Source organism: Typopeltis vanoorti, chromosome 5 (genome assembly GCF_054136105.1).
Source record: "Typopeltis vanoorti isolate ZY-2024b chromosome 5, IOZ_Tvanoo_1.0, whole genome shotgun sequence".
Taxonomy (NCBI): Eukaryota; Metazoa; Arthropoda; class Arachnida; order Uropygi; family Thelyphonidae; genus Typopeltis; species Typopeltis vanoorti.
The window spans coordinates 48,149,334-48,162,227 of record NC_143553.1 but is presented as its reverse complement, the minus strand read 5'-3'; the positions used below and the strand labels follow the sequence as shown (position 1 = coordinate 48,162,227).

Below are 12,894 nucleotides of genomic sequence, written 5' to 3'. Positions count from 1 at the left end.
AAAATCGCTGGATAGGGGAAAGGTGAGATCAATTAGTATTGGTGTGTGTGTGTGTGTGTGTGTGTGTGTGTGTGTGTGTGTGTGTGTGTGTGTGTGTGTGTGTGTGTGTCCTTGTATGTGTCCGTTGGCTCGATTTGCTGCGTTATACATGAAACCACCACTTCTATACATAAGATGGTGGTTCAAAACCAGAAGGTTTCAAAAATTTACACAACTATATGACTGAAAATACAGGTTAACTTAAGAATAGTAGATCAAATGTACTTATTCGTCGTGTCCAAATTACATATTAAATTATTTCTATTGCACAAACGTAGCTAAAAAGTATTTACTGTGTTATTTTACACTAATGAAGTCATGCAAATGTTTAAATTTAATAATGCGCAGCTACTCATGACCTCCAATTCATTGTATAACTTGGAGGTCATGAGTAGCTGTGCATTCATATGTTACGAGTGATATTCCGCGCTGTTTTTTTTTTTTTGCTGTCAGTTTGGTTTAACACATGTTATATAAAGGTTTGTGATATTTGATAGTAAATTGTATCTGAGAGATACCGCGACCTCCGATGTCAGTATAGTATAGTTTAGTTGTTTTTTTTTATTCTTTGTCAATGATTTCTAGATTGTAACTGAAAATAAATAAACCATCATGTATTACTGAAATAGAGAGCCAAAGGCTTATTTATCATCCATGTTCTCTAGGAGATGTGCTTTACATTATGGAAAATACTAAGGAAAGTGATCTGGAACTTACTCCACCTTTACTACGAGTTGCCCATAAGGTTGCTTATGGGCAACTCGAATCAACCGAAACGTTTAGCTTCTGTATATACGGCATGAAATTCTTGTAGTTTCTATATTCAGCTATGAAATAATGATGGATTCAGTATTCCCTTAATTTGTACCATCATGTTTTATATTTGCAGTGTTTTTTCTTTATGTTTCATTGCTTGTTTGCCGAGGTTTGAAGAGTCATTTTGCTCGTTATCGTAGGATTTATGCCGATAAGAAAAAAAACTAAAACTGTTCAAACGACTCTTGATAACTTTTTTTTTTTGATAAACAAATTGCAGTAAATAATGTAGGTACAAGTATTTATTAAACATTTATTTTGCATTCTTTTTTATATCTTTTATGAAAGAGTACCATATAAAACGAATTATTAATGCAGTAATCGATCAGGACGAATTGTATTTTTAACATTGATTATTAGATTTGATTAGCGCGATTTTGATATACGCGGTAACATCGAGGGATTAATTAAGCGCGTTAAATCGAGGGATACCTGTATATGCATAATTTGATTCATAAGGTATATCCTTTTAATATGCATAATACTTTGAAGAAAACTGAAATGAATTTAATTTTAAATATATTATCATAAAAGAATATTGGCAGTCATCTAAAAAAAGTAAACTTATTAGGCTAACTTTGATTGTTAACGTTTGATAACGGCCACCGAAGATTATTCTTCTGTGGAAAAGATTTTGGGGTAAAATATTTCGATATCTTTTATTACTTTCAGGATGGTAATAGTGTAGTTATTAAAAAAGGATGTGGAAAAACCAAATAAAAAGAAAAAGCAATTTTATTTTATGGCAATGTTTAATGGCAATGACTTATCTAACTCTAGAAATCCAAACCAAGTATGGAGGTTTTCATTCTATAAAGTAGAAAAATCTGTCAAAAGAAAACATGCAATTTACTGATGTGATAAACTCCCTTCAGCCTTACAGATGCAACAGTGGTGGGAGTAGTGTTGGGTAGAAGTTGCGACCAATGGCTTTGGTTACAGACACGAATGCATGATTGCCATGCAGAATGATGCTTGTTTCCTGCTGCTTCAAAACGGATCAAATCAGGAGACACCAACTGGGCACTCTTTGACATGGTATGTCAAAGCGGACATGTGCACAATCTCCACCTTTGGGGCGAAAGGAGCCAAAGAGTGTATAACTGGGAAAGTTGAGGTCAGTAGTTCTTCGGGGTGAATAGAAATTTGAAGTTCTGTCAGGAAAAGTACGTGGGAGTTTGTAGACTGGAGATGGGAATGGAAATCGCTGAGGTTCAATGGGAGATCACGTAATGAAAATCGTTTGAAATTTTACAACAAAAATAATAAAATAAAATACTTAATGTCATTCTCCAATCCTACGACAACAATAAAATTTCGAGCAGTGAAACTTATGCAATCACAGATGAGAGAATAATTGTCTTGAGCGCATGACAATTCTCATATCTGCACTTTCACCATATACGTTTTACCTTTGCCTGGAGGTGTTAGTAAACGAATTTATCACATAAAACGTGCAATAAATAACTCTGAATAGACAAACTACATAATGTAAAATATGTATGATATAGTATTGTTTGGAGATAATCAGGAACATTTTAATTACATGGTTGAAACATATATAAAGAGTGCATTGAATATGCAATGCAGATGCATTTTAGCAAATTCAAAACAACTGGAATTATTATTGGAAAAAATACACTGAAGTAGGTGAATACTCAATTAATAAGGAAAGTTGATAAACGTATGAAGAGACTATTAAACGCAGAATAAATATGTAGAACGGTCTACTATGACTTACGGTAATTTACAAATATTTCGCAAAATACACAGCTCTCCAAAAAACTTAAAATCAACATCTCTCTATAGTTTGGCGGAAAAGTTGTTCTCATTTAGTCATCATGAGGGATAGAATGCAAGGGATATATTATTTTCCGAAAGGACAGAGGGAACAGAATGGGAGGAGAGGTTTTTTCTAATGATAGCAACATAATCGAATCTAAAAAGAAGAAGAACAAAAGTACATCAGGAGGACAAGAATGGAGATGGTAATTCATTTGAGGTTACCTCATATGATCACTTTGTAAGTTGGGATATCCCAGAGCCAGATGTCACATTGATGACAGAATGGTGGTAGATGAACTGGAGGTGCTTAGAGTATTACGGAATCATGATGCGAACTTGGCCATAGGATTAGATGACACCTCCTTTGACCAAGTTGTTTAATTTAAGCCTCAGTTCTGGGAAGGTGCCGAAGAAGTGGATCGTTGTTGGTTATTTTGGATTTATTTTAGAAGCAACTAATGCTATGATTATGCCAATGTATTATGTCCATAAATTACGTGTAAATTATAACACTTTCCAAGCTTCCATGTTCCACCGTACACCCTCTTTCCACCACTAAAGTCGACGCAGCATGTTGGTTCGGGTAATCTGGGACTTGCATATTGCGATCCTTCCATGGGAACCTATGTTGTGAGCCTTGGTTTGGAATGTTTTTATGCAGATTCGTGTTCCAGTCGATGCCCAGAACTCCACATTCAACGTGTCGGCCGAAGAATGGCGGTTTTTATTTGTTATCTTTTGTAGCATCCTACGGTCACGTTCGGCGAGTGTGGTTGGTTGTTCACTGTGGAGAGCACTTGCGGTTTACTCCCTATGCTTCAATCTCAGTATGGTATGATTGTTGATTGGGTGTCCGTTGACTTCTGCTCAAGCAGTGTATATAATTGGTTTATTATTATTATGAGGCAATAATCATTGCTGTTATATCTTATATCCTCTGAACTAAATTCATGTGAACATGATTTCAGAACACGTTAACATATTTTAACACAAATCCGAATGGACTCAAATAAATCCGAACTATAGATGTATTATGCATCCATATGGGTAAGAGAATTTCAGTTAAGTATGGTCACATGACATCGGCAGGGCATATGATTCTAACGGCTAAACAGTCCTGATAGCAGTGGGCCATTCTTAATATGAGAGTGTTTATATTATTCTGAGGCAACAAATTACATTCTTCCATGAAAGCACACCAAGTTACAAGTGCAACGTTGTTGACGTTCAATGCGACGCCCAAGGACGTCCCACACAGTCTAGGTCGGATTTGTTTGGAGTGAGACTTAAATGTGCCGTGGCCAGCACGATCGTTGCATATCTTCAGTTTTAAGATACTTCTTCACCACTTGAGTTCTATGAACTCAAGTGGTGAAGATATCTCCTACTTAAATTAATTTCTAATATCAGCCCCCGTTGAAATTTGAAGTTCTACATTTCTTACGAGATAAGATTTTTACATTTCTACATACATTTATAACCAGCACAATCGCTTTCAGAGGTTGATACCCGATTCACAGGATGCATAGATTTCTCAAGAATTCCAACAAAATGCAATTATTGAGTGGAAGCAACAGGAAGAGGAATAATAAAGAGACAACTGGTCTTCGAAATGGTTGTTAATCTTCAAAAAAGCATATAATTCCCAGTTTCTTTATGAAGAAAGTCTCTCTTTATAAGAGTTGATATCTATTGGATTAAATATATATTATTCCTTGGATTATATATATATATATATATATATATATATATATATATATATATATATACAGTAATTGTATATAAACTCTAGAAAATCGCCTATTGAACATACTGTTTCAGACCATAACATTTTGCCTACGGGTTAGAGACCACGAGATTGTGGCAGTTGTCTTCCATGCTATCCTCACTGGATGCCGTTTAAATTCATTGATACTCTGTGCCAGCTTTCTCTGATTGGCTAAGAGCAGAAAAAGACCTCAGTCTCCAAAAGTTGGTAGAACTAAAATCACTTCGATTTTATTTCTACCAATAATAGTCTATTATTATTATTATTATTATTATTAATTATTATTATTATTATTATTATTATTATTATTATTATTATTATTATTATTATTATTATTATTATTATTATTATTTCAAAAAACCCCAGACTCTACACACAAAAACTAAATATCTCAGTATTCGACATTCATCCGTTTGTACACAAAGCGCTGAACCTAAAATTACAAACATCACACAGGTGAAAACAACGCTATCTCGGACTTCACTACAATGCTGATCAAAGTTGGAGTAGCCATACAAATTCGGGATAAAGCAAGCAAACTATATCGATTAAAAGACATTGCTTCGGAACACATAAAACTACTAATCTATAAAGAATTATGTGAAAACATTTTAAAACACGCAATTACATCCTACGCATTCTTCAGAGACTACAAACTTCACAGATTACAGTTGTTGCAAAATTAAATGAAACAAACTGATATTCTGGGAACAAAAAGAACAGCCCACACTCACACGGGCAGCAAGGACAGAACATAAAATATTTAAGGTATAACACTTATGCCACTACACACTCATACTATCACATTACTTCAGTCCAACCTACAGAGTAACCAGAACAACATAAAATTGATAACAAGACCACAATCAACAAACTACATAACATATAAGTATAATAATCACTATTATTATACAGACATGATAAACAAACTGCCGTTCGACGACAGAAACCTAGTTGCCTACAGAGAGCTGAATCTGATTTTGCCTTTCAGTTGTTTCCGACCGCAGGCGACTTCGTAGGCATTGTCTACAAAGTACTGCCGGTGAGATTTTTACAGGGTAGCCATTACTTTCCTCAACCCTCCCAATTTTATCCGGGCTCAGCACTGACATATGGCTGGGACGTCTTCATGACTGTAATCCATGTGTATTCACTGGACCGGTTTGCCTGTTCCGACGAAAAACTCGGGTTTCCGGGTGAAACTCACCCCCCTACCTCCTTATGAGACCGGCTAACTCACTCTTAGTCGAAAGAGACCAGATAAAGGTTTCTCACGTCACTGATGGGAATCGAACTCAAGTCTTTCCGACCAAAGGGCTTCGTCTATACTGACTGAGCTACGGAGGCGCTATATAGATACCATAGCGAGACCGAAAATTAGAGGAAAATTTCACACACACACACACAAAAAACGTATTATGATTTCCTCTCGAACACCATTACAAGACACACAAACACGCCATATCCAAATCCAACCTTCCCTTCAAAAAGGTTAACTGTGTTCATGCAGTGGTAGTCCGTGGGGCGTATACTCGGCTATACACATTAACTGGAAAACACATAGGGACACGTCCATCTCTCTCTCTCTCTCTCTCTCTCTCTATATATATATATATATATATATGTATATATATATATATATATATATATATATATATATATATATTCACTCTCGGGGGATCTTGATTGTAATGGAAGCAGCACTCCCATGGACCCCTAGCTGCATTTGTCCTCTCCTTCTTCTACTTTGAGGAAGATCCACTTACTTTAATCTTTCCTATAAGGCCTTATCAGTCACCTCTTCTTATTTTATGACCCCCTATGCTATTAGAGAACTCGAAGGCCATGGGATCTTTTCATTTCTGTCCTTACAACTATCACCTCTCTATAAATCTTACTATATTTATTCTATAATCTACTCTTTCCCCTTCAATATAGCCTATTCCTCCTATGGGTTTAAAGTCGGTAGAAGGCAAGTTCAGAAGCCTAAAGGTAGCAGCCCTACGACTGAACTATTCCATTGTCAGGCTAGTCCCCTGACATGGAGAACATACTTCTACTTGTAACCTGATAGAAAGATAATCGGATTGATCTATGGGAAACGACCCTGGAATGGGAAAGGTAAAACAAAAATGGAAACGACAAAATATAATACACATAGCAAAATGGAATGTAAGAGGAATAGCATATAAAGAAATAGAATTATACCAACTATTAAATGAAAGAAATTTTAAAATAGCAGTAATCACTGAAACAAAAAAAGAAATTAAAAGGAACTATGAGAACCGAAAATTTTAATGCGATATACAGTGGAGTCGACAGAGACCAAAGAGCACAAGCAGGAGTCATGATTTGGATTCATAACTCCCTTTCAAAACAGTTAACACATTATAAATTATGGAATGAAAGAATAATAGAAGCTAGAATAAAAATAGATAGGGGCTGTTTAACAATAATTGGTTTATATGCCCCAGAAGGAGGAAGAGAACAAGATAATATCGATTTTTATAATCAGCTACAAAACATATATAATAAAATAAATAAAAACTTTTATGTAATTTTAGCAGGAGATTTAAATGGAAGACTTGGAAACACGAAAGTTAATAATAATATAGGAATACATGGAGAACATACTCTAAACAGGAATGGTAAAAAATTGATTGACTTTGTAGTTTATAATAACCTAAAAATAATTAATTCCTTCTATAAACATAAAGACATACATAAATATAATTGGGCAGCAAGAGGATGGAAATCAATATTAGATTACTTTATATTAAATGAAAAGACATCAACATTTTCACTAGATGTTAGAGTTGACAGAGGATATGAAATAAGCAGTGACCACTTCCTTATTAAAATAAAATTAAGATTACCACCTAATCTTAATTAGGTGGTAATCTTAATTAAGGCTACAAGTAACAAGAACAGAAAGAAAAATTGAAACATTTGTTTATAAAACTAGACTATTGAATGACGCAAATGTACAATCGCTAGATGAACAAAGAATTAACCAATATCTAGATAAAATAAAACAAAATGAAGAAATAGAAATAGAATGACTTAATATAAAAACGATACTAAATGCAGCAGCAAATGAAAGCTTTGGAAAGACCAAAAAATTCAATAAAAGGAAAAATCTGATGATCTGGGATGATGCAATGAAAGAAATAATCAAAAAAAAAAAAAGAAGCATATCACAAATGGTTAAGCAGTAAATGATTAGAAGATGAAATAGAATATAAAAGAGTAAGAGCCATAGCTAAAAGAGAAGTCAGAAAAAAGACAGAGAATCATGGAACAAATTTTTTCTAATTTAGAACATGATTTATATAAAATAAGACCCAGTTTATATAAGATTCTGAAAAACTTAAATGCAGATACCAAAGAAAACATAAAATTAAACACTGAATTGAAATTAGAAGAATTTCTAAATTACTACACAGAACTGTGAGGACAGACAAATATTTTAAAAAAGACAACTGGCAAACAATTAACGAAAATGAAAAGAAAATAACTAAAGAAGAATTAGAAATCAGCCTGAAAGAAACAAGAAACGGAAAATCACCTGGAGAAGATAAACTAGGTTCAGAACTATATAAATATGCAGGAAAAAGATTCAAAGAAAGACTCTTATTATTTTTAAACAAAATTTATTCAACTGGTATCCCCCAATAGAATGGAAAAAACTAATTGTGATTCCTATCTTTAAAAAAGGTAATAGAGATGACCCTAAAAACTATGGTGGAATCAGTATACTAAATTCCTGTTACAAAATATATAGGCATCTTAAATAGCAAACTAATGAAATATTGCGAAAACTTTATTTTAGAAGTACAGAATGGATTTAGAAAAGGACGATCATGTATAGATCCGGTCTTTTGCCTAAAATTAATAATAGAGAAAAGAAGAGAATACAATTTAGAAACATATTGCATTTATTGACTTTGAAAAAGCATTTGACAAAGTTAAAAGAAACATACTATTTAATATATTAAAGGAAAGACAAATACCAAATAATATCCTAAAAGCTATCACAAGTATATATGAAAATAATCAAATACAAATAAGATTAAATCTCGAGCTATCATATACGAGAGAGATAAACCAAGGGGTCCGACAGGGATGTTCCCTCTCAGCAACTCTTTTTAATATCTACTTAAGTGAAATAATAATAAAATGGAATAAAAATTTACATCAAGGAATAAAACTTTCTCCTTCAGTAAACTTAAACACTCTCCTTTTTCCGATGACCAAATAATAACTACAAATTCTGAAGATAAACGACAGAAAGCTATTTTAGATCTAAATGAGATATCCAAAGATTATGGTATGATAATATCAACAGAAAATCAAACACTATGGCCTTTAAAGGACAAGATCCAACAAGAACTAAAATAGTAATAGATAGCAAGATCTTAGAACACGTGGATTCATTTAACTACCTAGGATGTATGATCAATTATGAAAACGAAAAATATATAAACGTAAAAATTTTAAATTTAAAATATTTAAAAATAACAGGTGTAATTAACTCTATATTTAAACCAAACCTGGCTCAAAACAAACCTGGCTAAAAGTATACAATACATTGGTCCTCACAGTCTTAATGTATGGAAGCGAAATCTGGACAATAAAACAAAAAGACAAACAAAGATTAACAACAGCAGAAATGAAGTTTATGAGAAAAACTGCAAAGTATACCCTATTTGATCACAAAAGAAATGAAGAAATTATGAAAGATTTAAACCAAGAACCAGTAATCGAAAAAATTAAAAAATATAAACATAAATGATGGAACACATTCAATGAATGAAAACAGAAAGATTACCAAAACAAGCCTTAAAGTACAAGCCTTAGGAAAAAGAAAACTAGAGCCAGCACTCTCTCTAGCCACGTTCTCTTTTCAGTTAACTCAGACGAAGGCCGCCAACACATCGTGAACTGGACTCAAACTTCTAACATCCATGTGTGCTATGATGAACTCGAGAGAAAGATTGTCGAATCTAGGGAAATTTCTCTAGATTCCTCTCATAACAACAACAGCCTGAGTTTGAATCTCTCTGACGCACACGTTGCCTCTGTTCAGTACTGGGGCACTCGTGACAGTACGTAGTTAACTTTTATTTGGAACTCAAGCTTGCTTTTTGTTTTCAAACACGTTATCTATCTTTTTGTACTTGTTCTGTTATTACAATTTTAAGTCTCTGTAATTCTTTATATATTTCTTTGATTGTGATACCTGAAGATGTTGATCAATTCAACGAAACTAGTAAACTAGTAGTATCTTTTCAAATATACCATGTCATCTTTTTTTCTCTCGGTATCAGTCATTAAGGCTTTTTCACATATATATATATATACAGTATATATATATATATATATATATATATATATATATATATATATATATATATATATATATATATATATTTATATATATATATATACATATATATATATATATATATATATATATATATTTATATATATATATATATATCTCTCTCTCTCTCTCTCTATATATATATATATATATATATATAGAGAGAGAGAGAGAGAGAGAGAGAGAGAGATAGCCGAGTATATATATATATATATATAGAGAGAGAGAGAGATAGCCGAGTATATATATATATAGAGAGAGAGAGAGATAAATAGATGGATGTGTCCATGTGTGTTTTCCAGTTAATGTGTATAGCCGAGTACACGCCTCACGCACTACCACTGCATGAACACAGTTAACCGTTTTGAAGGGAAGGTTGGATTTGGATATGGCGTGTTTGTGTGTCTTGTAGTGTTCAAGAGGAATTCATAATATATTTCTGTGTGTGTGTGTGTGTGTGCGCGCGTGCTTAATTTTCCTTATGTGTTTTTTATACGTTTTATACACATACGTTTTTATGTGTGTGTGTGTGTGTGTGTGTGTCTGTGTGTGTGTATTTATTATACCCAAGGTAAAATACTTTCTAGATTTATCTCTCCTCCTGAGATTTTTATTTTTATTTAATAAGGTTAAGACACCTTATGGTAACTTGTTCTGGTAAAATACTTATAAGCTCTGTATCACTAAAATCTTGGTATTTCTAGCCTGGCTCCCACTGATGAGACCTCAATACAGGTCGAAACCGGTCTGGGTAGAGGCTCCTTGCCTTTAATACATAGCATCATACATCTCCTCTAGGAGATATGCTTTGCATTAAGAGTAAATATTAAGAATAGTGATCAGAGCTTATACTCCTTTTACCATGAGTTGCCTTGGTCTTGCACTACGTGTGGGATCACCTAGACTTGCAATACTTGCAGGCACAAACTTGACTTACTTGTTTGTTTGCTTACTTGGGAAATGGAATAAAACCAGGTTTAAAATAGCTTCGTATCTTTAACATATATATATATATATATATATATCTTCATATATAAGTTTTCACAACACGCACATACATATATAAATAGTTAAATCGACGCCTGTCGGATACTGAAACAAAACCACAAAACCGTCTGTTATCTTCCTAAGATAAGCTCTGCAGAAACTTCGAGATAGAAAACAGAAATGCCATCCACCCACCCAAATAAACAAGTATATCAAAAAGAATGTACTCATTGACTTGCATACAGTAGTTTTGAAGAGAAGTAAAATATCTGTATGAAATTCAGAATATTTAAACATATTGATTGAAATACAAAAGACAAAATGCAGAAAAAGTATGTATATTAATATAAAATAATTCTATTATTCTTTGTTTTCTTGAACCGTCAGTTGTATCACTGCATTGTACAGTGAATTGTATGCATATTCGTGCTGCTAATCCATATGTAATTCCGATGGATAAATATTTAGTTACCTTATAAAATGTATATTTGTTTCTATAAAGAATTTAGTACTCTTCATTTAGTACTGAATCTTTGTAGTACTTAAAATATGTCTAATTAAATAATCTCAAAAATTATTTAGCGAGTTTTCTTTCAAGTTTTAAAAGTAAATATTATTTTGATAAGAATCAATACTATGAGATTGTAAAATACTCAGGTCTGATGCTTTTTTTTCGCAGGTGGGCTCATTTCACGGTGGCTAAAATCAACAATGACATCATTTCCTCTAAAATATGGCAAGAAGCTGAACATGAATAAGAATAGTTGCTCAGTATCATATACAATAGTTATTTTCTTTTTAATGGGTGCCGTTCTATATTTAACTATTTATCAGTTTTGTAAAAACCAAATATATGGAGTAACACAGTATTTAAGAATACAACCACATACAACACAGAACGAATTGGATATACAGCAATATGTAGAAATAGAAAACATTTATGGCCAATCCAGGAGCTTGCGGGTCCTCTTCCAGAAGGCAAAGACCAGCAATGAAGCAATAAAAATTATTCTTCTGTGGACAAAATACTTTGGTGAAGATTATTCTAAGGACTTTTACTTTTTTCAACCTGGAAATTCAACTTTCATTAACCAAAGATGCGCTCGGGTAAACTGCTTTGTTACAAATAACAGATCTTTTATAGAACACGCAGACGCTATATTGTTCTACTTGAGTAGTATGAATGTCAATGATATACCTAAATATCGAAAACAAAACCAGAAATGGATACTTTACGACTTGGAGGCTCCAATTTCGAAGGCATGGCATTTTCAAAAATTGAATGGATTGATCAACTGGACTATGACTTATAGAGAAGATTCCGACATACTGGTAAAATACGGAATGGTTTATCCCTTGAAAAGCACGGAGGAATTCAAAAATCAAACAGATATTTGGAAGACAAAGAAAAACGAAATTGTGTGGTTCGTTAGCAATTGTGAAACTTATAGTAATAGAGAAGATTATGTTCGTGAAATGCAGAAGTATATTAGTGTGGATATCTACGGGCAGTGTGGAAACAAGACGTGCCATCCATCTCAGTCCAAAGCGTGTTACGATGACATTTTGAATGACTATAAATTCTATCTTGCTTTTGAAAACACCATCTGCAGAGATTACGTCACAGAAAAGTTTTTCAATGTCCTTAATTATAACATCATACCGGTTGTTTTTGGCGGTGCAAATTATAGTCGGTATTTACCAGCAAATGCTTTCATTGATGCACTACAATTTCCAGTTCCAAGTGACCTAGCAAAACATTTATTACACATTGGAAGTAACAGAGATTTATACAATTCTTATTTGCACAACAAAATTCATTATAAGGCATATCTGAATCAGTGGGCATGTAATTTATGTGAAAAATTGCACGAAACACACCCGCAACAATCAACAAAAGATTTAAATCAATGGTGGTATGAGGATGCAAACTGCAAGAAATGGAAGAAAAAAAGACGCCAAAGAATATCAAAAAAAGTAGTTTGAAATTTAAAATGCATTATATTCTCTTTGTGAAATAGGCACAAATTAAAATATTTCGATTAATCTCATTGGTAATTCCGTTGTCAATAGCTTCTTTGTTTATTACAAATAGTGAAAATTTAAACCACGG

The 12,894-nt window shown here is 33.1% G+C and overlaps 2 protein-coding genes across 2 annotated transcripts in view; one reads left to right on the top strand and one right to left on the bottom strand.

The window, feature by feature from the left end:
- The window catches only part of LOC150106373 (lewis-type alpha-(1,3)-fucosyltransferase-like), a 67,562-nt gene that overhangs the window by 50,841 nt on the left and 3,827 nt on the right, over positions 1-12,894 (bottom strand). The gene's annotated exons all lie outside the window — the stretch shown is intronic.
- LOC150106374 (lewis-type alpha-(1,3)-fucosyltransferase-like) lies at positions 11,493-12,813 on the top strand. The gene is made up of 2 exons (XM_090392941.1): positions 11,493-12,630; positions 12,803-12,813. The coding sequence occupies exons 1-2, from the start codon at positions 11,493-11,495 to the stop codon at positions 12,811-12,813; spliced, it is 1,149 nt and encodes a 382-aa protein (XP_090249067.1).